General features: G+C 44.9%; 1 protein-coding gene across 4 annotated transcripts in view; it reads left to right on the forward strand.

The window, feature by feature from the left end:
* USP9X (ubiquitin specific peptidase 9 X-linked) overlaps positions 1-26,220 on the forward strand; it is a 202,218-nt gene that overhangs the window by 75,047 nt on the left and 100,951 nt on the right. For all 4 annotated transcript variants that reach the window (XM_039522093.1, XM_039522099.1, XM_039522109.1 and 1 more), the window contains exons 14-15: positions 6,177-6,310; positions 25,782-25,869. In XM_039522093.1, the coding sequence (XP_039378027.1) occupies positions 6,177-6,310; positions 25,782-25,869 (222 nt within the window). The remainder of the gene's footprint in view (positions 1-6,176; positions 6,311-25,781; positions 25,870-26,220) is intronic.

The following is a 26,220-nucleotide window of genomic DNA, read 5'->3' on the forward strand; positions in this document are numbered from 1 at the left end:
TCTTGCACAGAAGTTTCAAAAATAAGCATTTCAGCTAGTATATATATTGTTTTTATGAGTTAAAACTATTTACATGTCACTAAAATCCAACCCACCAGTTTGTAACAAGTTCCTTAACTTATTTTGTTCTATACTTTTTAAAATTTCTGTTCTTCGAGTGCTTGCTCATATCGATTGCAATTAGATGTGCGCGCGCTGCGTGCATGTTCGTCAGAAGATTTTTACCCTAGCAACACTCGGTGGGTCGGCTGGGTCGCCCCCTAGAGTGGCGCTGCCATGGCGCCGGATATATACCCCTGCCAACCCAACGGCCCTTCAGTTCCTTCTTACCGTCCGTGTCGGTCGTTGGAACAGTGGAGCGCGGTTTAGCCGATCTCCACTTCCCTAGCTACACGTAGTTCTCTCGTTAATTCTTGTGTATATAGTTAAAAATTATATAATTGTAGTTAATTTACTTGTTTTATAATATAGTTACTGTATATAGTTAAGAGGGGTTTGGGGATTAGCCGCTTCCCTGCGCCCGGTACCGGGGCCCATGCCTGGTTCACCGGGCTTCAAACCGTGCTCGGCCTGCCATGAGCCAATACCAACGGGAGATCCCCACAACTCCTGTCTTAAGTGCCTTGGGGAGTCCCATCTCGCCAATAAGTGCCGGATCTGCAAGGCCTTTAAGCCAAGGACGAAGAAGGAGCGGGACTTTCGTCTCAAGCAGCTCCTGATGGAGGCAGCTCTTATTCCTTGGCACCGAGTGCTGGACAGTCCGCACCAGGCAGAAGCGCTTCTTCGGCACCGGATCGCACCGGTACTGCTAAGGCCCCTCGGCACCGACCGTCGCCGGCACCGCTGTCTGCTTGGCACCGTTGCCTCTCCCCGTGGGTGAAGAGACATAAGACTCCCACTGCTTCTGTGCTACCTGCACTGCAGCCGGAGCACCTGACTAAGTCGGACTGCCTGGCACCTACACCTGCCGTGGCACCGACAGCTTCGACACCGTCGATTCCGGTCCCGCAAGGGCCGTCGAGTCCGGTGCCTGAAAGCTCCCCAGCGCACGCCGTGGTTGAGCTCACTGTTCCCTCCACGCTGGAGACATTTTCCACAGCGAGGGAGCTGATCGCGATGACAGAGTCTGCGCTGCCTCAACCCCCGGCACCGCCGGTGCAGGTAATACAATCTATTGGCAAGCCTGCCCTGATGAGACCATCCTCTGTCAGCACCGCAGAGTGGCACCGTTCACGATCGCGGTCCCACCGGCACGCTTGGTCCCGTCGCCGATCCCGGTCCCTACGCCGCTTGCAGGCCCGGCACCGCTCCCCATCTCGGTACTGGTTGCACTCGCGGCACCGATCAGCGTCCCGTTCGCTGCCCCGGTACTCTCGGCACCGATCCAGCTCCCAGCACCGTTCCAGTCACCGTGACTCTCGCAGCCGCTCCAGACGTCGAGCTTCGAGATCCCGGGTGACCTCCCAGCACCGATCCAGTTGCAGGTCCCGGTCTCGGTCCCGGTCTGGCTCCTGGTACCGATCCCCGGTGCCGTGCAGAGCAAGAGCAACTAGAGAGGGAGATTCTTCCCAGGGCTTTTCAGCCCCTCCTTGGCCATCTCGACACACATCTGTGTCATCTCATGCGGACAGTGCTTCCTATGCACAGGACCGTGACTCAGATGTGCCCAGCCGAGTCTTCCAGGAGACCCAGGCCCAAGATCAAGGCCCCCATCAGTGGTCATTGTGGACACCTTGGGCATATCACCAAGCCGAAGGTGTGCCTCCAGTGCCTTCTCGCTCTGTACCATCGGAGCACCGGGTGCCGGAGGCGACTGTCAGCCGCTCCCCGCCTACCGGTACGGCGGAAGCTCCCGTTCAGCCAGCAGACTCCCAGATCCCACCGGAGCCTGACGTTGCCCAAGAACAGGAGCCCACGCAGGACCCCCTTCTCCCTGGCCTTTCCTCTTCCTCCTCCCCAGATGAGGCGGTGGCGGGGACATGGTCCTTGGGCCCTTCTCCAATTGACCTGAGGGCCCATCAGGACCTCCTGAGACGGGTGGCACTGAATGTGAGTCTCCGGGTGGAGGTGGTCCCGGAGATAGAGGACCCTGTGGTGGATATTCTGTCGGCTGACGTCCCCACAAGAGTGGCCTTGCCATTCATCCGCATGATCCAGGCTAACGCCGAGACCATCTGGCAGTCTCCAGCCTCTATTCCGCCCACTGCCAGGGGAGTTGAGCGGAAGTACATGGTACCCTCTAAGGGGTACGAGTACCTATACGTGCACCCTGCTCCCTTGTCGTACAGTCAGTCACCGAGAGGGAGCACCATGGCCAGCAAGCTCCGGCTCCAAAATCAAAGGAGGCAAGTCGCATGGACTTACTGGGCCGCAAGGTATACTCTGCTGGGGCCCTCCAACTCAGGGTGGCAAACCAGCAAGCCCTGCTGAGCCGCTACAACTATAACGCCTGGGCGGCGGTGGGCAAGTTTACAGAGTTAGTTCCTCAAGACTCCCACCAAGAGTTTGCTGCCCTCTTGGAGGAGGGGAAGAAAGTGGCGACAACTTCTCTCCAGGCCTCGCTGGACGCAGCCGACTCTGCAGCCAGGACTCCGGCTTCGGGAGTCGCCATGAGGCGCATATCGTGGCTTCAGATGTCAGGCCTCCCGCCTGAGTTACAACACACCATACAGGACTTGCCCTTCGACGGTCAAGGTCTATTTTCTGAAAAGATTGACCCTAGGCTGGAAAGCCTAAAGGACAACAGGGTCATCATGCGCTTGCTCGGGATGCACACGCCAGTGACTCAGCGCAGGCCTTTCCATCCCCACCCTCACTGCCCTTACCCCCCGCCTAGGCTGAGACAGGACTTTGGCAGAAGGCGTGGCCGAGGCAGTCGCAGACGGCAGTCTGGACCCCAAGCGGGCCAAAATCAGGGTCCCTCCAAACCACCAGCGGGACTAAAGCCAAACTTTTGAAGGCGCGCCCGAGGACGGCGTACCAGTCGCTTCCCAGGATCCTTTCCCTCCCTTTTACAACTGCCTCTCCTTTTTCCTCCCTGCGTGGACCCAACTAACTTCGGATCGTTGGGTCCTACGCACGGTAGAATTCGGGTACCACCTCCAGTTTATTTTGCCCCACCCCCACCTCCCATCCTCGTCCCTCTTCAGGGACCCCTCTCTCGAGCAATTCCTCTCGCAAGAGGTGCGGTCGCTCCTCGCTATGGGTGTTATAGAGGAGGTACCAAAGGACTCGAGGGCCAAGGGGTTCTATTCCCACTATTTCCTAATCCCCAAGGCGAAGGGAGGTCTCAGACCTATCCTAGACCTGCGAGGACTCAACAAGTTCATGATAAAGTTGAAGTTCCGCATGGTATCCCTGGGGACCATCATCCTGTCCTTGGTTCCCAGAGACTGGTATGCCGCCCTCGATATGAAGGACGTGTATTTTCACATTGCCATTTACCCTCCACACAGACGGTACCTCCGGTTTGTGGCCAACCATCAACATTTCCAGTTTACGGTCCTTCCCTTTGGCCTCTCTACAGCCCCAAGAGTGTTCACAAAGTGCATGGCTGTAGTCGCCGCCTCCCTCCGTCGCCGTCGGATACACGTCTTTCCATATCTCGACGATTGGCTCATTCGAGGGACCTCCGAGACCCAAGTCACCCGTCGTGTGGGCATCGTCAAGGACCTATTCAAGTGTCTAGGCCTGATGATCAATATAGAGAAATCCACTCTGGTTCCCACACAGAGAATAGAATTCATTGTGGCCATCCTGGACTCCAGTCTCTCCAGGGCCTGCTTACCACAGCCTCGGTTTCAGGCAATGGTATCAATTATACAAGGCCTGCAAAACTTCCCAACAACTTCCGCTTGCACGTGTCTCGGCCTACTAGGTCACATGGCGGCATGCACGTTCATGACCAAACACTCCAGACTGCGGCTCCGTCCCCTTCAAACTTGGCTATCCTCAGTATACCACCCGGGTAGAGACAGTCTAGACACAATCGTCACGATCCCCCCGAGTATCCTAGGCTCCCTAGACTGGTGGGTGACGCCCTCCCTAGTATGCGCAGGGATGCCATTCCATCCGCCTCAGCCTTCAATGACCCTGACAACGGACGCGTCATCTCTAGGCTGGGGTGCCCACCTCAGGCATCTCCGCACTCAAGGCCTTTGGTCAGCTCGGGAGCTGGGCTTGCACATCAATGTGCGGGAGCTGAGAGCAGTCAGCCTTGCGTGCCAGGTGTTTCAAGAGCATTTACAAGGCCATTGTGTCTCAGTGTTCACGGACAACACAACGACCATGTTTTACATAAACGGGGGAGTGCGTTCTCCCCCCCCCCCCCTTTGTCAGGAAGCTATCCAGCTCTGGGACTTCTGCGTAGCCCACTCGGTAGCCCACCTCTTTACCCGGACCTTATAACTCAGGACCACGGCATACTTCACCACCCAGACCTGCAGTCTCTTCACCTCACAGCATGGTTGCTGCGTGGTCGAGCCAGTCCGAGTTACGTTGCTCGGCGTCGGTGCAACAAGTGCTCCTGGGTAGTAGAAAACCTTCCACTAGGTTAACATCTGGCTAAGTGGAAGCGTTTCTCCTGCTGGTGTGACCAACTTGATGTTGTTCCCACCGAGGTATCAGTCCCTACCATCTTGGACTACCTCTGGTCCCTCAAACAGCAGGGCCTAGCGGTATCATCATTGAAGGTACACTTGGCGGCCATCTCTACCTTCCACCCAGGGGAGAGTGGACACTCCGTATTCTCTCACCCTATGGTTTCTAGGTTCCTCAAGGGCTTGGAGCGTTTATACCCCCAAGTACACTGTCCTGCCCCAACTTGGGACCTCAACCTAGTTCTAATCAAACTTATGACTGCCCCTTTCGAGCCACTAGCGACCTGCTCGCTGCTGTACCTGTCCTGGAAGACAGCTTTCCTCGCAGCCATTACATCAGCTAAACGAGTTTCTGAGCTTCGGGCTCTCACAGTGAACCCACCATATACCGTGTTTCACAAGGACAAGGTACAGCTGCGACCACATCCGGCCTTCCTACCTAAAGTGGTATCGGCCTTTCATATCAACCAGGATATCTTCCTTCCGGTCTTCTTTCCGAAGCCACACTCATCATGCCGGGAGCAGCAACTGCACTCCCTAGATGTCCGTAGGGCGCTCGCATTTTATATCGAGCGAACAAAGCCCTTTCGTAAAACACCCCAACTCTTTGTCGCAGTGGCAGACTGAATGAAGGGCCTACCTGTCCCCTCCCAGAGGATTTCATCTTGGGTGACATCGTGCATCCGCACCTGCTATGACTTGGCTCATGTTCCGATGAGCCACCTTACCGCACATTCCACCAGGGCTTAGGCTTCATCTGCCGCTTTCCTGGCTCATGTACCCATCCAGGAGATATGTCGGACAGTTACCTGGTCCTCGGTCCACACCTTTGCTTCGCATTACGCATTGGTTCAACAGTCTAGAGATGATGCAGTATTTGGCTCAGCTGTTTTGCATTCCGCAACATCTCACTCCGATCCCACCGCCTAGGTAAGGCTTGGGAATCACCTAATTGGAATCGATATGAGCAAGCACTCGAAGAAAAGACGGTTACTCACCTTTGTAACTGTTGTTCTTCGAGATGTGTTGCTCATATCCATTCCAAACCCGCCCTCCTTCCCCTCTGTCGGAGTAGCCGGCAAGAAGGAACTGAAGGGCCGTTGGGTCGGCAGGGGTATATATCCGGCACCATGGCGGCGCCACTCTAGGGGGCGACCCAGCCGACCCACCGAGTGTTGCTAGGGTAAAAATCTTCCGATGAACGTGCACGCAGTGCGTGCACACCTAATCGGAATGGATATGAGCAACACATCTCGAAGAACAACAGTTACAAAGGTGAGTAACCGTCTTTTTTGGATACTACATTCCAAGCTAGTTGCCTGTTAAGGTACCTATTGTAGGACATAGAATTAATCTATTTTGCATTTTGACAGATTTTGTATTTGCTACTGCTAAAGCTGACTTCAGCTTTGCAAAGTACTGTGGGATATATTTAGCATGAGTGAACAAGAGTAAGCATAATACCATTGACATACAAAGCTTTGTGCTAACATTTATATAATATAATGTGTAATAGATATTAATATGATGTGCAATACATATAACACATTTACTTTAGCATTTGTGTATTAATTACAGCCAGACTCAACGAAGTCCCCATGTGTTTTACCGCCATGACTTAATCAATCAACTTCAGCACAATCACGCCCTAGTTACTTTGGTTGCAGAAAATCTTTCTGCTTATATGGAAAGCATGAGACAGTATGCTAAAGGTAAGTTTTATATTTTTGCTTAAGTCAAGTGTTCCATAATTCCAATTGATAATTGGTGTTTAAAGCAAAGTATTGCTAGTGGGAGGGAAGTGTTTATTTCACTTTCACAGGTTGTTAGATGTTGGAGGCCTACATGTGTATATCAAGCCAAAACAAATCTTAAAATTTAGATTTTAAGATTACTTTTCATAAATGTAAATATAAAAAACCAAATGCGTTTTGTAGTGGAACTTGGAAAGTGGCAGTCCCATTGCTCATATTTACATTCAAGTTGAAGATAACCTTATTATGCCCTGCTTAATTTGTGATAGTGATTTTTATGGAAAAAGTTAAATTCTGTCCCACTTGTAGCTTTGTGTAAATCTCATAATTCATTTTTACAGAGGGAGTTTGTAGTAACACCTATATTTAGGTTGCATAACACTTTCCATTATAAAATATTCTTAGTCTTTTGTTTTGAGAAGCTCTAACACCTCTGTTGTTCACAGCAAGCATTTGAAGTTTGGCAGGGAGAAAGCCCTGAGGCCAGAGAAGTGAAATTTATTAGTTACATGAAATTCTGTTCATATTTAGCTGTTATAAACTTCTGAAAAAACCTCCTTTTCTGTTGCTTGCTTTGTCAGTATGCCAAAATAATAATGAATATGAACATATTCCACTCTCAAGCCAATCCCCTGCAGATTATTCTGCACTGGGAATCCCAAGAGCAGGCAACCTAGTCACTGCTGTACAACTGTAGCAGGGATGATAAGGTGAAGAAGAAAGATAGGCCAGGTCATCTCAACACTCCCCAACTTGCCCTGTATTCAACACATGGAACTGGGGCACATCCTCCACCTTGTTGGCACCACGTTGGGCAGGAACTCTTCCCCACAAACAGAGGGTGAAATGGGGAAGGAGATCTGAGCTAGGTGCCCTGCTTACCCAACGTATGGGCCCAGTCACCCATTTCGACCCCAGGATTTAACAGCCTGTGAGCTTAATGTAACTAGCTGTGTCGCTCAAATGGTAGATATCTGCTGCAGTGTTGAGTTCATGATTCAAACTTTACTGATGATACAAGATGGGGGAAGGAGGTTGTTGTTACAGCTGCACATCAGAAAATTGTTTCCTTTTGTATAACCTCACCTCCCCCCCCCCCCCCGTTGAGAAATTTACATACAAAAATACTGTTAAAAGGTTACTCATGTTGCAGAGACAGCCTTAATTCAGGTATTTCCTAACTCTTCAGTGTTTGACTTTGTAACCTAAAGAGCTTAGTAGCACAACTCCAAGAGCTATCCAAGATTAACTTCAGCTTATTTTCACAAGGTCTTGAGCAACCTTTATTTAAGAGACATGGAGATTGCACAGTCAGTTTGTTTTTTCTTCATCTGGTGTTGCCTATTTTAAGTGATCGCATTTATTATAGTGCTGCAGTAGTTAATGTAGAGATGTCAAGTATCAGAGGGGTAGCTGTGTTAGTCTGGATCTGTAAAAGCAGCAAAGAATCCTGTGGCACCTTATAGACTAACAGACGTTTTGCAGCATGAGCTTTTGTGGGTGAATACCCACTTCTTCGGATACAACCAGTTTCTCCTCTCTTGGTTTTCACTCAACTGCTAGAACAGGGCCTCATCCTCCCTGATTGAACTAACCTCGCTATCTCTAGCTTGCTTCTTGCTTGCATATGTAAACCTGCCCCTGGAAATTTCCACCACTTGCATCCGAAGAAGTGGGTATTCACCCACGAAAGCTCATGCTGCAAAACGTCTGTTAGTCTATAAGGTGCCACAGGATTCTTTGCTGCTAATGTAGAGATGGCACTTCCATTCTAATAGCTTATTTTCAATTGTTTATAACTTTATCAGTTTACTGTATGTGCTGACATAACTCAGGCTTTGTCTTGTCTAGAAAAGTGGAGTGATATGTGCTAGTCTTTGCACATAAATCTTTATAAAAATGGGTGTGGCATTTTTAAAGTTACCTGAAGATTCAGGTTGGGGAGAAGAAATGTGTGGCTTCTTCTCCCCCCCCCCCCCAAAATCCTAAATTTCAGTTATCCAATATAATATATAATCCTGCATGAGGACAAACTGTGTAAAATCCATTATTTTCCAGCTAGGAAAAGATAATGTTGAAAACATACCATTCTCAGGATGTCCAATGTGTTAGTTTCTTAACTTCAAACTTCCACTGGAGGAACATGCTGAATCTTCACAAATGCAGATGTTGGACAGATTATACTTGTCTAGAACTAAGAGGAGGAATGGAGAAGAGTATCATTACATTTATTTCACAGGAAGTTAATGGTTTATGTGAATAGCTTAGCTCTCTTAAAACGAACATTGTCCAAAGTTCTTTTCCTGGAAAAATAACACTTTTTTTCCTTTTCAGCTTATTGGTACAAAGGTTCACAGAATTATAATACTTACTGGGTAACAAATGTTCCAGATACGTAAATTGTGTATATGTTCATCCCAGGATACATACATTTAAAATAATAGTAAAAGTTGCAATTAATGAAACTGCTTGAAATTAGGGGTCAGACCATTCTGAATAGGGCTGATCTTGTCAGATTTTTTTAAAAAGCCAAGTTGACCTCTTTCAGTAATTGGATAAGGAGACCTCCAAAGACCGTTGTTGTGTTTTTTTTGTTTGTTTGTTTTTTCTTGCAACACATTCCATGCACCAAACTTAAGCCACCAATTTGTATTGAAGTTCAGTTTGAATTCCCCCCTCAATTTTTATTTGTTTTATATAATTGATGGTGCTGACAGCAATGCCTATAGTTAAGGTTGTCTAATACTTGCCCGTATAGGGCCGTTTCCAGTTCCATATAACTTTGCCAAACTTCAACTATTTACGCTGAAATTTTTTTATGCCTGGTGTCTTCCTTGGGCTGAACATTTTTGGAAAGTTTCAGCAAAAACAGTTCAGCCATTTCTGATAATGAAGTTGGGGAGAAATTGTTTTCCTTATGTTAAGTGGGAAGCTCTAGAGCCTCCGTGGTTTGGAGCAGGGATTTGGAATTTGGCAAGGAGGTTCTTTTTTTACTTTCCCTGTGAAAATCCACCCAAATTTGGCCAGGTTGTAAACCTATGAAAATCACTGTCTGCCCATGCTCAGTGGAGGTTTGTTAGAAGAAGGGAGACTCTCTTCTGTGTTTTCAGAGTTCCCCTGCTGGCACCGAGGCATCATGGAAGAGGTAACAACCTGGCTTGAATTCAGGGTAGGGGGAGGGACAGACACTGGGTTAAATAGGAGGATGGGGGTTGAGGCGAACAGGGATATTCTATTGGCTATGCTGGGAAGAAGAATGAGGCAGAAAGGTCTGTAACCACTGGAAGAACACTTCATTCTAGAATCTGGAATTGAATCTGGAATTTGTGTCTCAGCATTCCTCTGGTCTATCAAATAGGAATTAATCTCCCTGGGGAAGTATTCAGGATGGGTACATGTTGTCTTTAGTAAAAGGAATGGGAGAAGCAGATGATAAAATTAAGGGTGTCTTTTTTTTAATGTTGAAATGGATATTAAAATCAGGGTAATAGGTCAAACTGGAGGAAACAAGTTGTACTTTTAGGCTGTGTGCATTCAACTCCATGTCTAGTTGGCAGCCAGTTTCAAGCGGAGTGCCCCAAGGGTTGGTCCTGGGGCCGGTTTTGTTCAATATCTTCATTAATGATCTGGAGCAGGGGTAGGCAACCGATAGCGCTTCGGCACGCGAGCTGATTTTCAGTGGCACTCACACTGCCCGGGTCCTGGCCACCGGTCTGGGGGGCTCTGCATTTTAATTTAATTTTAAATGAAGCTGCTTAAACGTTTTAAAAACCTTATTTACTTTACATACAATAATAGTTTAGTTATATATTATAGACTCATAGAAAGAGACCTTCTAAAAAGGTTAAAATGTATTACTGGCACGCGAAACCTTAAATTAGAGTGAATAAATGAACACTTGGCACACCACTTCTGAAACGTTGCTGACCCCTGATCTGGAGGATGGCGTGGACTGCACTCAGCAAGTTTGCAAATAACACTAAACTGGGAGGAGTGGTAGATATGCTGGAGGGTAGGGATAGGATACAGAGGGACCTAGACAAATTAGAGGATTGGGCCAAAAGAAACTTGATGAGATTCAACAAGGACAAGTGCAGAGTCCTGCACTTAGGACAGAAGAATCCCATTCACTCTTACAGACTAGGGACTGAATGGCTAGGAAACAGTTCTGCAGAAAAGGACCTAGGGGTTTCAGTGGATGAGAAGCTAGATATGAGTCAACAGTGTGCCCTTGTTGCCAAGAAGGCTAACAGCATTTTGGGCTGTATAAGTAGGGGCATTGCCAGCAGATCAAGGGACATGATCATTCCCCTCTATTCGACATTGGTGAGGCCTCATCTGGAGTACTGTGTCCAGTTTTGGGCCCCACACTACAAGAAGGATGTGGAAAAATAGGAAAGAGTCCAGCGGAGGGCAACAAAAATGATTATGGGGCTGGAGCACATGACTTATGAGGAGAGGCTGAGGGAAATGGGATTGTTTAGTCTGCAGAAGAGAAGAATGAGGTGGGGATTTGATAGCTGCTTTGAACTACCTGAAAGGGGGTTCCAAAGAGGATGGATCTAGACTGTTCTCAGTGGTGGTAGATGACAGAACAAGGAGTAATGGTCTCAAGTTGCAGTGGGAGAGGTTTAGGTTGGATATCAGGGAAAACTTTTTCACTAGAAGGGTGGTGAAGCACTGGAATGGGTTACCTAGGGAGATGGTGGAATCTCCTTCCTTAGAGGTTTTTAAGGTCAGGCTTGACAAAGCCCTGGCTGGGATGATTTAGTTGGGAATTGGTCCTGCGTTGAGCAGGGGGTTGGACTAGATGACCTCCTGAGTTCCCTTCCAACCCTGCCTGGGGAAGCCCATGTCCCTCCCTATTGCAGTATCTGTCAGTTGTTTCTGTGGAAGGACAGACAGTCGAGAGTTCAGAGTCCGAAGACTCCTCATGGGGACGGCTTCTGACTGGGGAGACACCGCTGTACATTGGCTTGAAGATGGTAGGAGAACTCCTTTGTGTGTGACTCTGGCCAGTTCCAGGGCCCCTCTCCATCCTGTTCTCCCCAGTTCCCCCGCCTCTGAGAAAAAAGTTCCAAGAGACTCAGATAAGTACAGACAGAACAAATGAGGAGGGAGACCCAAGCACAAGAGGGAAAGTTCACCATCCAAGAAGAGACAGAAGTGCCTGTCCCATACTGAGTTACAGGATTATCAGGTATCAGTAAAGACCAGAATGCGACTTTCTCAAAGGGCAAGGCCATACTATCTTCCAGTACTGGTAGTGGGGTAGAAGCAGGCTATCACCAGTACTTTCAGTGAATAGAGGTAGATCATTGCTGCCTCCTCTGGTACTGGCAATCTTCCCCCCTGCATCCCCTCCTCCCCCATTGGACTCAGGCTCGCAGTCATTGGCATCAGAAGGAGGATATGGGGAAGACCTATCCCCATGCTACCCCAAAAAATGGGAGAATGGAGACCCATTTTTCTCCTCAGGTGGAAATTCCTTCAGTTCCCCGAAGTTCAGAATTGTGACCCTGTTTTCAGTTATCACCTCACTAGATGAGAAATTGTTCACAGCCCTTGATCTCATAGATTTTCACATGGACATTCACCTGGCACACCTGAGGTTCATTGAAATATGACGCAGGAACCTTTGTGCCAACTGGCAGAGGGCACAAAGGGGCACAGGGTTTTTCAGGGAATCGTGGGTCAAGTATATGGACAATAATTCACCAACGGGTGCCATTTGAGGTCTCTACTGAGAGCCAGTAGCCCACTGGTTGTCATAATCATTTTGAAATGAATGTATGGATAATATTTAATGAGTTATGTACCTATACTGAAAAATATCAAAGCCTTGAAGTCAAGGCATGTAAACAGGAGGTGACATACCTCAGATCGTTTTTTTTCTGGGCTGGGAGTAATAGACACTTATGTCCCTGGCTTGTCATAGTGTTTCATCTCGTTCACAATATAGGTCTATTTGCATACTGAACCAAAATGCTAATCAAGAGATGATGAAATCTTTGAGAGAGGACGTTTACAGGAAGAAATAAAACAGCTGGAGGGGATCCTTTTACAAGTAAAGACAATAGATTTGGGGGATATATTTGGGGAGGCGTGAGGTAGAGGTATCCTTATCGGTTTCCACTGAGGAGGCCAGAGGATACAACCCTGGATACTCCTGGGAAGCATCACATGAAAGTCAGCACTGCCAGTAGTGGGTGCTCCCATTCGGACTCTTGACTGTGCCAAGGGTTTCCCCCAAATAAAGTCAATGATGGCAGCTCACTTTTGCTGGCAGGTGGCAGCCGTGTGTCCTTACTTGGATGATTGGCTCCTAAAAGGATGATCTATCTTACCAGGAAACTCGGAAAGCAACTGCTATGCTTCTGGACCTGTTTGAGAAGCTGGGTCTCAGGGTGAACCTGGAGAAGTCTACCCTGGCACCAACACAGATCTAGTTCATTGGGGCAAAGCTGGATGCTGTGTCAGCTGGGTTGTACTTACTTAAACAACGGTTTTCTAGGCATTTGTGAACTCATGCAGCAAAACTGGATAAGCACCTGGATGTCTGAGATCTTGCCTGACCCTTTGAGTCATATGACTGCAGGTACCTGTGAGTGTGTCGATGGGCTATGTACACCGGGGCACATGCAGTCTTGACTTGCCAGTCTTGGTTCTCCAAAAGGTTCTGGACTCCCTTGCCTGATGGGAGGACAAAGGAAAGGGGTGTGTGTGTGCGTGCGTGCATGTGCATTCTATTCAGTTCCCTGAGGACAGGAAATACAGACTGCACATGCTGTCCTCATTGGTTGGGGGGCCCATATAGTGGGACAGGTAGCACAAGAGACATGGTTCACTCAGGAGTCTATGCTCCACATCATGTTGGACTTCAGAGCAGTCACGCTGACCTGTGAACAGTTCCTCTCTCTCATTCACGTCCAGCTGGTCCAGGTATGATTAGACAAGAAGACGTGGTGCTTTCCATTAACAAGCAGAGAGCTCTTCATAGCTCATGGATATCTTTGCAAAGTGCTCTGACCGCCCTCCATCTGCCAGGAGTTCAGAACATCCTAAGCAGATATGTCTCCAGAGAGTACAGGTGTGAGCTTTGTGGCCAGACTCTACTTGGAAGTATTTCAAGTGTGGGGTAGCCCGGTCACAGATTTCTTTGTGTCAGGCACGTACAAAAAGTGCAAGAAATTCTGCTCCAGAGTGGGTTGTGGTCTAGGCGTGCTGGGCAACACTTTCCTCATATGATGGCCAGAGGCTGTATGTGTTTCCCCTGATCCCTTTGTTACTGAGGGTACTAAGGAAAGTCAGGCAAGACAAGACACGAGCTATTTTTGATAGCGCTGAGTTGGGCCCATATTGTTGCAACTATATCTACTCTATGTTCTCACACCATCATGATCCTATAGTCTGACGACCTGCACATTACAGGCCACAGAACCTCACCTGCAGACTCCTGTAGTAGACCCGTAACTTCTGTGTGAGTCAGAGATCTTCAAATCGTTGTTTAAAGACTTCATAGGACTTCGGGCACCTACCTCTTTTAAGAGGGATGCTTCTTGTGAATCACCTGAAATGTACTACGTGGAGGGACAAGTACTTGAGTAACCTTTCCTCCTTGTAATAACTGGAGTTCTTCAAGATGTCCGTACGTGTTGGCAACTGCCCTCCAGCCTCGGTTCCCTTAGGGCTGGTCCACACTAAGAAGCGGGGTCGAACTAGGGTACGCAAATTCAGCTACGTGAATAGCGTAGCTGAATTCGAAGTACCCTAGTTCGAACGACTCACCCGTCCAGATGCCGCAGAATCAAAGTCCGCGTCTCCAAGGTCGACTCCGCCACCGCCATTTGCAGTGGTGGAGTACCGGAGTCGACCGCGGCGCTTCCAGAGTTCGAACTCACCGCGTCGACCCGGCTGGTAAGTGTAGACTAGCCCTTAGTTGGGCCTATAAGTGGAGAAGGAACTAAAATGGCAGTAGTCTAGCAGCCCCCTTTATGCCCTTGGCGTGTTGCACAAGGAAAGTGGGAAGTGTGTCCATGGACCAAATGGACATTGCTAGGGAAAATTCCCTGATCCCATGCACATTGAGTGTAAGCCCAGCCTGAAGGGCACTTACATGTAGGGACAACACATCTCAAAGAGCTCCAGTTACTACAAGCTGAGTAATCTTTCTTCATTAGTTTTGAATTTGTTACCTTTACATTCCATTGACAGTCTCTTGTTCTTGTGTTATGAGATGAAGAACAGAAGCTCCTGTCCTACTGTCTCTTTTTTCATATCCCTTTTTATTTGTCTCCTTACTAAGGTGAACTAACCCAGTCTTTTCAATCTCTCTTCACATGACTATTTTCCATGCCGCTAATCCTTCTTGTTACCCTTCTTTAATCCCCTCTGCAATATCCTTTTTGAGGTGAGGTAACCAATATTGCACACTGTCTTCTAGATGAGAAGTCACCATTGATTTACATACGGACATAAGTTTCCATATTACTCTATTCCTTATACACACTAACATTTTTTTCACTGTATATTGAGTGAAGGTGGTTGTTCAGCTGTCCATGGTAACATCTAGATCCCTTTCTAGACTTGATACAATTAATTTAAAGCCTTTTACTGTGACTGAGTACTTCTCATTTTCCTTCCAATGTACATTACTTTGTATTTTTCAACATTGAACTTTACTTGCCATTATTTAGCCCATTCACTTAGCTTGGTTAGGTCTCTCTGAAGTTCCTCAGTTTCCTCTGAATTTGACTAACGTTGTGTCATCTGTAGATTTTATTATCTCACTGCTCACTTCCCCTTTCCCAGCCATTTAATATATTAATCTGATTAACAAGTGGACCTAACATAGACCTAAACTGCTGAGCTTCAGTTCATCTGCAAATTTGACACCCATCAGTTCAGGATTAAACAAAGACTATGAATGGCTTGCCAACTACAAAACCAGTTTCTCCTCCCTTGGTTTTCACACCTCAACTGCTAGAAGAGAGCCTCATCCTCCCTGGTTGAACTAACCTCGTTATCTCCAGCATGCTTCTTGCTTGCATATATATATACACACCTGCCCCTGGAAATTTCCACTACATGCATCCGACGAAGTGGGTATTCACCCACGAAAGCTCATGCTCCAAAACGTCTGTTAGTCTATAAGGTGCCACAGGACTCTTTGCTGCATGGACACTTGAGGCACCCTGCTATTCAATTTTTATAATGGCAAAAGGTTGACCATTTATTCCCACACTTTTGGTTTCCTGCTCTTGGCCAGTTCTTGATCCATGAGAAATACATGGTGATTAGTTTCTTTTGAGGAACCTTCTGAGGCCTTTTGAAAGTTGAAATAAATTAACCAGTTCTTCTTTGAGTGCTTGTTCATTTCAGTTCCATTCTAGGTGTGTGCCTGTGTACGTGCGCAGTCATCAGAGATTTTTGCCTTAGTGGTATCTGTAGGGTTGGCAGTGGCGTCCCCTTCAGTGCCACGCTCATGTGTCAGTATATCAGGTGCCGCCAGCCCTACGCGCTCTCGGTTCTTTCTTAATGCCAGTAGTGATTAGTCGGCGTGCCTTTCCTTGCGTAGCAAGGGCTAGCGGTTTTTCATCTTTACTGACTTCGAGCCTTAGGGCCTTGTAAATAGCTTGTTTATAGTAGTTAATGTTAAGTAGTTTAAGTGTAGTTGTAGTTAGAAATTAGAGTCCCAGCGGGGACTTCGCCCCAGCGGGGCATGCCCCGGTCTCCCGGGTTTAAGCCCCGCGTGGACTGTAACAGGCCTACGCTTGTAAGTGACCAAAATAGTAGCTGCCTCAAGTGCTTGGGGGGAATCTCACATGAGAGATAAGTGTTGTATTTGTAAAAACTTCCAGCCTCTCACACAGAGCGGGATATTCGTTCATGGTCTCTCCTCAAGGAGGCTACCCTTCATCCGGCTTCTGTGCCATCCTGCCAGGACTCTCGGAGTACCTCGGCCTTGATGTGCAGTGCACCCTGGCACCAGTCTCTGCCTAGCACTGTTCCCTGTCACCGGCGCCCAAAAAAGGCGAGAGAGCACCGCTCTTTGGCACCAGGCAAGAAGGGCAATGGGCAAGGGACCCACTTTGGGCCACCTCGCCACTCTGGAGATATGGGTTCGTGTCTCCCCGGTCGGGGTCCTTAGCCCCTTAAAAGTCCATGACTGACTCCTGGGAGCGACATGGGACCTAAACCCCTGACCCACTGACACCTTCAGAAGCTCCACCGGCTCTAAGAGAGTTAAGGTCTCTGCCCATAACTACAATGCAGCACGTGCCACAGGAATTGGCAAAGGCTCCCCACGAGGGCAAACCAGCCACTAAGACCCTTCAGGGGGCAGTGGAGCACCACCAATTCCCCCGAGATGAAGTAGCGCTCTCCACCTCTGAGTCGCAGATCACCGGAGTTGCAGGACAGATCCTCTGGGCTTGCTTTTGATCACCACCATCGCGATTACAGTCCCCACCGTTTCGACACAGATCGCCTAGAGGGAGATGGTCTCCATACTACCGGGACCGTTCACCCTGCTGCCAGTAGTCCTCTCAGTGCAGATCCTGGTTGCCTATCCCGTGGGAGTGCTATCTGTAATGTTTCCAGTCCCCCCGGGCACCGGTCCCCTCGCTCTGGCATCATCTCAGATGGCGTCGGTCAGCAGATACAGGTATTGACAGCCCCATCATGGTTGGGGGGGTCTGATGTATGCCTTCCCACCAGTGCTGTTGATCCACAGAGTCCTCGTGAAGATCAAACAGGACATGGCTAAGGTTATCTTGATAGTCCCTGAGTGGCTTCTCCAATACTGGTTCGGCACGCTGTTGGAAATTTCGGTAGCCGCTCCACTGCAGCTACCTCTCCGGCTGGACCTGCTGTTCCAGGACTACCCTAACCTGGAGGTGTTGCACTTGTTGGCGTGGCTACTGCATGGCTGAATGTGGAATAGCAGGAGTGCTCGGCCTGGGTTCAACAGGTCTTGGTGGGTAGCAGAAAGTCTTCCACCAGAGCAACTTACCTGGTCAAGTGGGAAAGGTTAATGTGGCTGGGCTTCGGAACGATGTGTTCAGGCTGAGCAGTTCTCGTTGCAGGTGATCCTGGATTACCTTCTGCACCTCAAACTTCAGAGCTTGTCCCTGCCATCGATCAGGGTCCACCTGGCACCAATTTCGGCTTTCCATCCTCCGTTCCAAGGCAGGTCGGTCTTTGTTCATGATGTGACGGCCCGGTTCTTGAGAGGTTTGGAGCATCTCTACTCTCACATCTGGGACCCTGTTCCTCCCTGGGAGTTGAATCTCGTGCTGTCGAGACTCATGGGGCCTCCCGCCTAAACTCCGGCTTCCTATTTTTCTTCTCTTTCTCTCCTGGAAGGTTTCGTTCCTAGTTGCAGTTACGTCTGCCCACAGGGTGTCTGAGATCATGGCGTTTACTTCGGAACTACCCTATATGGTCCAGTTGTGGCTGCACCCGGCGTTCCTGCCCAACGTAGTTTTCCAGATTCATACCGGCCAGAACATACACATACTGGTAGTCTTCCCAAAGCCCCATAAAGCTGAAGAGGAATGCAGGTTGCATGCCCTGGCTGTTAGGATGGCGTTGGCCTTATATAGCGACAGGACAAAGCTGTTTCGCAAGTCAACACAGCCGATTGTTGCGGTGGCAGACAGGATGAAAGATTGCCCAGTTTCTGCTCAAAGGATTTTGTCCTGAATCACAGCCTGCATCCGATACTGCTACGAGCTGGTGAAAGTGCCTCCACTGGCGATAGTCAAGGTGTCCTCAACTAGAGCGCAAACGTCATCAGCAGCCTTCTTGGCTCAGGTGCCAATCTAAGAGATCTGTAGAGCTGCTACCTGGTCATCTGTCCACGTTTGTGTCCCATTATGCACTTACTGAACGGGCCCGGAATGATGCTGGCTTTTCCAGAGCAGTGCTGCAAGATGCAAGACTGAACTCTGAGCCCACCTCCATTGACATTGCTTGTGAGTCACCAGGACTGGAATCAACATGAGCAAGCACTCGAAGAAAAGACGGTTACCTACTTTTTAGTAATTGTTGCTCTTTGAGATGTGTTGCTCATGTACAATCCATTACTTGCTCTGCTGCCCCTCTGTCGGAGTTGCCTGCCAAAAGGAACTGAGAGGGCATAGGGCTGGCAGTGCCTGATATACTGATGCATAAGCGTGGCTCTCAAGGGAGCGCTACTGCCAACCCTATGGATACTACAAATGCAAAAATCTGACAACTGTGCACGTGGGTGCACGTACACCTAGAATGGAATGGACATGAGCAATACATCTCAAACAACAAAAGTTATGAGAAAGGTAAGTAACCGTTTTTCTCCTCTATTCACTGCTTTATTCTGATGTATAAAGAATTTTAATATTCGTGAAACATGATTTGCTGGTGTCATCTTCTGGATGTTTTGTTAATGTATATTTACTCTTGGGAGAATTCAGCACTAAGTCTCCGTGCAGATTCTCTTTTCTTTCTGCAGAAAATGGTTTCTGTGGGGAAGCAAAGAGAAGCTGCACCCAGTGTTCACTCACCCCCTCCCCGGGCTCCTCTGTTTGGGCAGCCTAGGGAGAGGTAAATCACGGGGGTGGAGGGTGTCAAAGTTAGACTCAGGACTTGGTTTGTCAGACCACTCTGTTTTATTAGCACAGCGCTCTGCTAATAACACCCAGATAATGTGAGCACCATGCAAGACCCACACTATCTCAATTTATACAGATAAAAAGGAAGCGAACTTGACAAGATAACAAAGGGAGCAGAACTGACAAGTTTACCGGAGGCTAGACTTATAGTTGATTTCCTTACTAACTTTTACCAATCTCAGGCTAATGGTTTCACCATTAGCGTAAGTGGACTCATTGTTTATGCCTTAATGTTTCTTTTCCTGACACCTGTATTTTAACATTCCTTACCTTTACTTAAAGGTACATACAGCATTTCTTTAATTCTTTCTATTTTTACAATATAATTCATTCTACTTTCACAAGAGGTGTGTGTGTCTGGGGGTGCCATGGCCACCCAAGGCTATTAGTCTCAGCTGGGCGGGGAGGGGTAGGGTAGTAGGATGATGGTGACTTGTTGTTTAATTTTATCAATTTGTTCCAAAACCTCCTCTAATGATACCTCAATCTGGGACAGTTCCTCAGATCTGTCACCTAAAAAGAATGGCTCCCGTTTGGGAATTTCCCTCACATCCTCAGCAGTGAAGAATGACGCAAAGAATTCACTTAGCTTCTCTGCAATGGCCTGATTGTCCTTGAATGCTCCTTTAGCACCTTGATCATCCAGTGGCCCCACTGGTTGTTTAGCAGGCTTCCTGCTTCTAATGTACTTTAAAAAAAATTTAAAAAAAATTGCTATTACTTTTTGACTCTTTGGTTAACTGTTCCTCAGATTCTTTTTTGGCCTTCTTAATTGTATTTTTACACTTCATTTCTCAGTATTTATGCTCTTTTCTATTTTCCTCTCTAGGATTTAACTTCCACTTTTTAAAGGATGCCTTTTTGCCTCACTGCTTTTTACTTTGTTTAGCCATGGTGACTCTGTTTTGGTTCTCTTACTATGTTTTTTTTTAATTTGGAGGTATATATTTAAGTTGAGCCTCTATTATGGTGTTTTTAAAAAGTTTCCATGCAGCTTGCAGAGATTTCACTTTTGGCACCGTACCCTTTAATTTCTTTTTAACTAACCTCTTCTTCATTTTTGTGTAGTTCCCCTTTCTGAAATTAAATGCTATATTAAATGTGATTAAATGCAATAATAAAATCACACCATTTTCAGTTATTTTGGTAATTTATTTCAAAATACTCATCAGCAGATAATTGAAAATGATTATATTGTGTTATTTTCACAAATATGCATAATTTTGAAGAGTTTTAAAATACTGTGCATAGAATTTTTATTTTTTTGTTGCAGCATTTTTAACTTTTGGCATAGAATTCCCTCGAGAGTAATATATAATTATTTCAACATGTTTACTGGGCAAATATGTATTACCTACTAGTCTGTAAGTCGTCTGGCCACTCCTCAAGCCTTTATAAAATATAGGTACAGCATTTATGGTCATCCAGATCTCTGGTAAAATATCTTTTTGCACATTTTTGGTAGTAGCTCAGCCATTTTATTCTTGATCTTCTTTAGAGCTCCTGGATGTATACTATCTGTGACTCATTGTCTTTTGAGACATTAGTATGTTCTAGCACATCTCCTTCTGACACCTCAATCTCTGACAGTACTTTATCTTTATTATTGGAAAAGAATAAGTCTATGGTAGGTATTTCCCCAACCTTCTCTTTGGTGAAGGCTGAGTGAAAGAAATAATTTAGCTCCTCAGCAATGTCCTTGTCTTCCTTAATTGCTCCCTGGTGATCTAGCAGACTCTCAAATTCTTTTCCAGGTTTCCCACTTCTGATGTAGTTAAAGAATTTCTTCATTTTTGTGTCTTTTAATTATATGACCTTCAACATTCATTTTAGTCCTCCTGATTTTCCCCATACATATTGCTTGCTGTATTTATACTTCTGTTTAGGCTTCACTATGGTTAGATTTCTAAATTTTGAAGGATTTCTCTTTGGCTTGAATAGTTTCTCTAAATTTATCTTTTAACCATATTGAATTACTACCTGCTTTCCTGGTTCCCTTTTTATTCATTGGTACACATGCCCTCTGAGACTTTACAACTAAGAATTCTACTTCCTTTTCTTTTGTTTTGTTTTTATCTAAATTTTTCATGTTCCTTAGCATTTTCTTCTGTCATGTGCCTGATGTTTACCTGGCCTAGGGCCTTCAGTATTAGTCTGTAGCGATTCAGATAGGTGGGTTTTTTACTCCCCAACAGAGTGATTTATATTCCAGACATTTATCATTTTTTTTAAATTATCAGAGTGTAAAGTTTTGCTTGAGAACCTATTTATTCTTGGTTGGTTGGAAAATTAAACTTTCTATCTGAGTTGAACTGCTGTACTAAACTGCTGAACTAAAATGCTGAGGCACAGAGGGACAGAAAGCAGAACTGAGTGGGGAAATCAAGAAAAGGAAAGAAGAGAAATTAAGGGAGAATGAAACAGAAAATGGAAACAAGGGAAACTCAGAAGAATAAAATCTTTACCTCAAGAGATTATTCCTTTTTATCTGTCAGAAGAGCTTTCTTATAAATAGCCAGTGAGACAAGGGGAAGTGTGGGAGCAATAGTGAATGTCCAAATGACTGAGCCCAAGGTAGGAAAACTGATGGTTGAATTTCATACATGGAAAAGTGTAAATGCTGAATAAATTCTACTTCCTAAATGTAACATTTCACACACCTATTCCCAGTGATAAATTTAGTAGACTGTAAAAATCACACTTTTGTATAGATTTTTTTTTAATCTGCTGCTGTTACAAATAACACCTGGGATTACAATAATGGAATGGGAAAAATAGTTTTCTTTTTTAGTTTTTGTGTATTTGATAGTGCTCTTGTGTATATTCAGTTTCATCTGTTTGCATGGGTCTTTTACAAAGCAACAAGGTAGAGAGAGAATCCTTTTTTAAAAATAATGGAATGTGATTGTGAAACCACAGAAATTGGCAGGGACAGGTATAGTACCTGAAATTCTTGACTAAAATGACTAGTTTTTAAATTGGTGTACCTTTTTTTCACACATTCGTAGATGACTGTCTTTTCAGACAGTTCCTTTCTCCCAGTTCTGAACCATTTGCAGTATGCATTGACTGTTGGATCTATAAATTTGTTTTTTCTCCTAGAAGCAAAAGGAAATTTATTTTGTATCTTTACAATTCAGTAGAACCCTGTTTATATGTCTCTTCATTTTCTGGCTCTCCGTATTAACCAAACAGCCAGTGCACACAGGTCCAGAAGCGGCAATCTCTCCTGTGGCAGCTGGGTGGTGCTGCAGCCTGGCACTTCCCCATTCTCCGGGTTATCTGAATTTTTGATTATCTGATGTGTCTTCCGTCCCAGTTAGATTGGATAAATGGGGTTCTGCTGTATGTGAATTGCATAGAGAGACTGGCTATCATGACAGTTTCCCATTCTTGTCACATTTGTCAAAAGTAATCCACTTTGTCAGATTTAATCCAGTTATTTCTCTGGATTATAATGAAGTTGCTATGCATTTGTGGCTAACACAGGTTTAGTGGTAGCTTTTAGCTGCTCCATTCAAGGATCAGAGTCCTGTTATGGTAGGCACTGTACGGAAGCATAGTAAAAAGACAGTCCTTTACATGTAGAGCAGAGCTCTTTGATGAATCTAATTTTATGATGACCATACAGGCCCACACAAACACACCCAGTTATTTACAAAGCTAGAGGGTTCTTACAAAACCTTATTTAAATGAAAAAAAATTTTAAGTTAAATCTTCAACAATACCACGAACCCAAACATTATGATGGAGAAGCAGCAAAGAATCCTGTGGCACCTTATAGACTAACAGATGTTTTGCAGCATGAGCTTTCGTGGGTGAATACCCACTTCTTCGGATGATGGAGAATATTTACTAGGAAGTGAAATGGACTAGAAACAGGTGATACAGAAAAGTTAATACTATGAGTATAATTAAAGTATTATTGTCATCTATTGCTCTTTGGGGCAGGAACTGTCTATCTGAGGTTTTTACAGTGTCTAAAATGATAGTGCATTAATTCCTGACGGGGGCATTTATATTCTAGCACAATAGAGTTAATAGCAACAGTACTATTAGAGTACCACCAGAGATCGTGGCCCTGTTTATGTTTAGTGACCGCAGAAACCTGTGGTAAGAAAGTCATTGCTATAAAGATCTTACAGTCTATAAAGAAAAAACATACAAAGGGTTGGAGAAAGGGAGAATAATACTTTCTATTTTACACATGACAAACCGAGTCACAGAGATTAAGTGACTTGCCTGCAGTCACAGGAAATCTGTGGCAGAGCTGGCAATTGTATCCAAGTCTTCTAAGACCCAGGCTCGTGCTTTAACCACAAGTCCATCCTCCATTATTTTAACCATTTATACCTCTTATTTTTTTCCACTGCAGCTTGGATAACTTTATGAAAAGCAGCAAATAGTATCATAAATGGTGAAAAATAAATTTAGTTTTTCAAATTTTACTTCTAGTAATCTTAAGTGTTAGTAACTGAGGAAGTGGCATTATTTTCTTTAAATGTGTATATATAGACTTCCTTTTAATTTAATGATCTGTGAATTTACTACTCGGAGACTTATATCTATATACAGTAGCAGGTCAATGGTGAGTTCAAGCCAGCAGTACACTAATCATTAATAAGCACAATTAGTACTTCACACGCTGACTCAGACCTTTTTTCAAAGAAGAAAAGACTTAATGGAAGCAGAGCAACCAGAATCATGTTGACAGGTTTTTTAGGAGATGGAACTAGATGCAGTCTATTACACAAGCTGGGTTTCTTCGTGGAAGACTGCATTTTTAGAGGTTGTCTACATGGGGAAATAGCCCAGAATAGGTATTATGCAGTAGCTATTTCACACTAGCTTACCACGTGGACACTCTTATTCTGCAGTAGGAGACCCTATGTGCTATTTAGCTTTAATCCATTTTGGAAGTGCAGCTGTAATACAGAGAAGTGGATTAAGTGGATAATACTTAGGAAATGGGTTGTTAAACTCACAAAGGCAGTTTTAGTGTGGAATAGGTGTCCACGTGCTGAGTTAGTGTGGGTTATTCTGCTTTTAAATTCATATGCTAGCATATTTTGCAGTAGCTTTCCTGTGTATACAGGCCCTTAGAAGGTCCAAGTTCCACCCTTGCTCATTATGGGATTTGACAGGGTCTGGCTGATAGCAGTATGGGTAAAGCGTTATTCTTTTTATTATTATTAATGGAGCACTTTATTCAGAGAAGGAATCAACCTCTGGTCATGTATTACACTATAGATCACTTGGAATGGGGCACTAGTTGAGTGGCACTTACTTACGGGTAAACTCTAATATAACGGAATTTATCAATATTTGTCAGAAGCACCAGATATTCTCTAGTCCTCTATTAAAGTACTAACTGGCTCATTTACTACTTTTAAAAATCACATAACATCATTAAAAAAATGAGGAGTCTGTGGCACCTTAGAGACTAACAAATTTATTTGAGCGTAGTTACTTTTCCAAGAAAAAAATGAGTAGTGTTCATCTTGAGTGAAAATCTAAATGATTTGGAGCATAATTTGCTGTCTGATACTTACAAAATGCTTTTATTTTTTCAGTGTGGTAATTCAAATAGAATGTTTTTATGAAACTTTATGTACAAGCACAAACACATGAATTCATTTCTGGGCTGAGATCAAGGATGAGAAAAATTTGAGTCGAAAAGTTATCTTTACTAGATTGGATTGAAATTAGGGATTTGAAATGGAAGTATTATTTCCACTTAAATGATTCACTATCATACTATGAGATTGTAAACTATTAATGATTAGTATAATTAGTTGTTACTGTAAATCTTCCTGAAGTTTTCAGATATAACACTGCAGCTCAGATCTTTCTTCCTGGTTTTGTGTCACAATAAAACCATGTTGTATTATAGCTGCACTTATAGCATATACATATGCAGAAATAAAACTTAGTGGATAAGATATGACAAAGATATGAGAAGAACCAGTTTGCTGAATCTTGCAGGAGGAAAAACCCCAAAATATATAACTTGGCTTGATAAAAGATAGGTCACGCTCTCTCTACACACACACTCTAATAAATATTGTTCTGTCCTATCTTGAAATTACCAGTTTATGACTAAGTATCTACATTTGAGTAAAAAACTGGTTCATCAGTATAAAGATTGCATTGGATAGCGGTCATGCCTCTTCTCCCTCCCTACTTCCTAAACCCCTGATGTGATGTCAAATGTATATGGTAGCTTTAAAGAAATATTACCATAGTTGGTATCTCCAATATATAACCCATCTTTAAAACAAACCACCTTTTAGAGTGATATAATTCTGGAAAAAAATCTTGCCACAATGAAGGCTGGTTACAGTATTGTTAAAATTTCAACATTGCTGGGTAACCTATCAACCATATATCCAGTATACAGGATTTTTTCTCTGCTTACTTTGTTTTTCAAAGAAATAAGAGTTTGAAAGATGGAGAAATTCAGCTGTCCGAGTAAGCAGAATGCAGTATTCTTGAATATTTTAATATTCTATTCATAATAGACAAGCCTACACATCTGCAAGCAAAAATACAGTTGGTGGATCTAATCGTAGGCCAAGCATCTTTGAAGGTGTCTATCTTAATTTAATCTTTAATTGATTCTGAGCAGGTCTCTAAAGATTGTTTTATTACAGATTTATGAATCACTTTTGTTAAAATTGGTTTGGTTCGCTGCAGAGCCACAAGACTTAAGTATTCCTTAGAATCAGCATCTGTTTTCTATATGTATTGCTTAATAAAACTTCTTAAATTTGCAGAGCATGGAGAGTATGATCCACAAACTGTAAGACCAGGAAGTAGATACAGTCATGTGCAAGAAGTACAGGAGCGACTTAACTTCCTACGGTTAGTTTCGAGTAACTTAAGTCATTTTCTCTAGAAGGCGAACAAATTAATAACTTAAACTTCTGAAATGGAAAGAAACAATTATGTTGAACTTTTTGTTTCTTTTGTACAGTTCCAGCTTATTGTATGGCATTATCATTTAATTCCAGGACATCAAGATACCAAAATAAAGTAAAATGCTGGAGTTCTTGGATTTGAAAGCAGTCAGAGTATTAGAATAGCCAAGAGTGTGTTGGGGGCTGTATACAATAAGACGTAATCCCTCCCCCACAGAACTCACAATATAGGACCTTGATTGTGCACTAAAATTTGTGCTGGCACACCACAGTGCTTGTTCCAAGTCCCACTGAC

Source organism: Mauremys reevesii, linkage group 1, assembly GCF_016161935.1.
Source record: "Mauremys reevesii isolate NIE-2019 linkage group 1, ASM1616193v1, whole genome shotgun sequence".
Lineage (NCBI taxonomy): Eukaryota > Metazoa > Chordata > Testudines > Geoemydidae > Mauremys > Mauremys reevesii.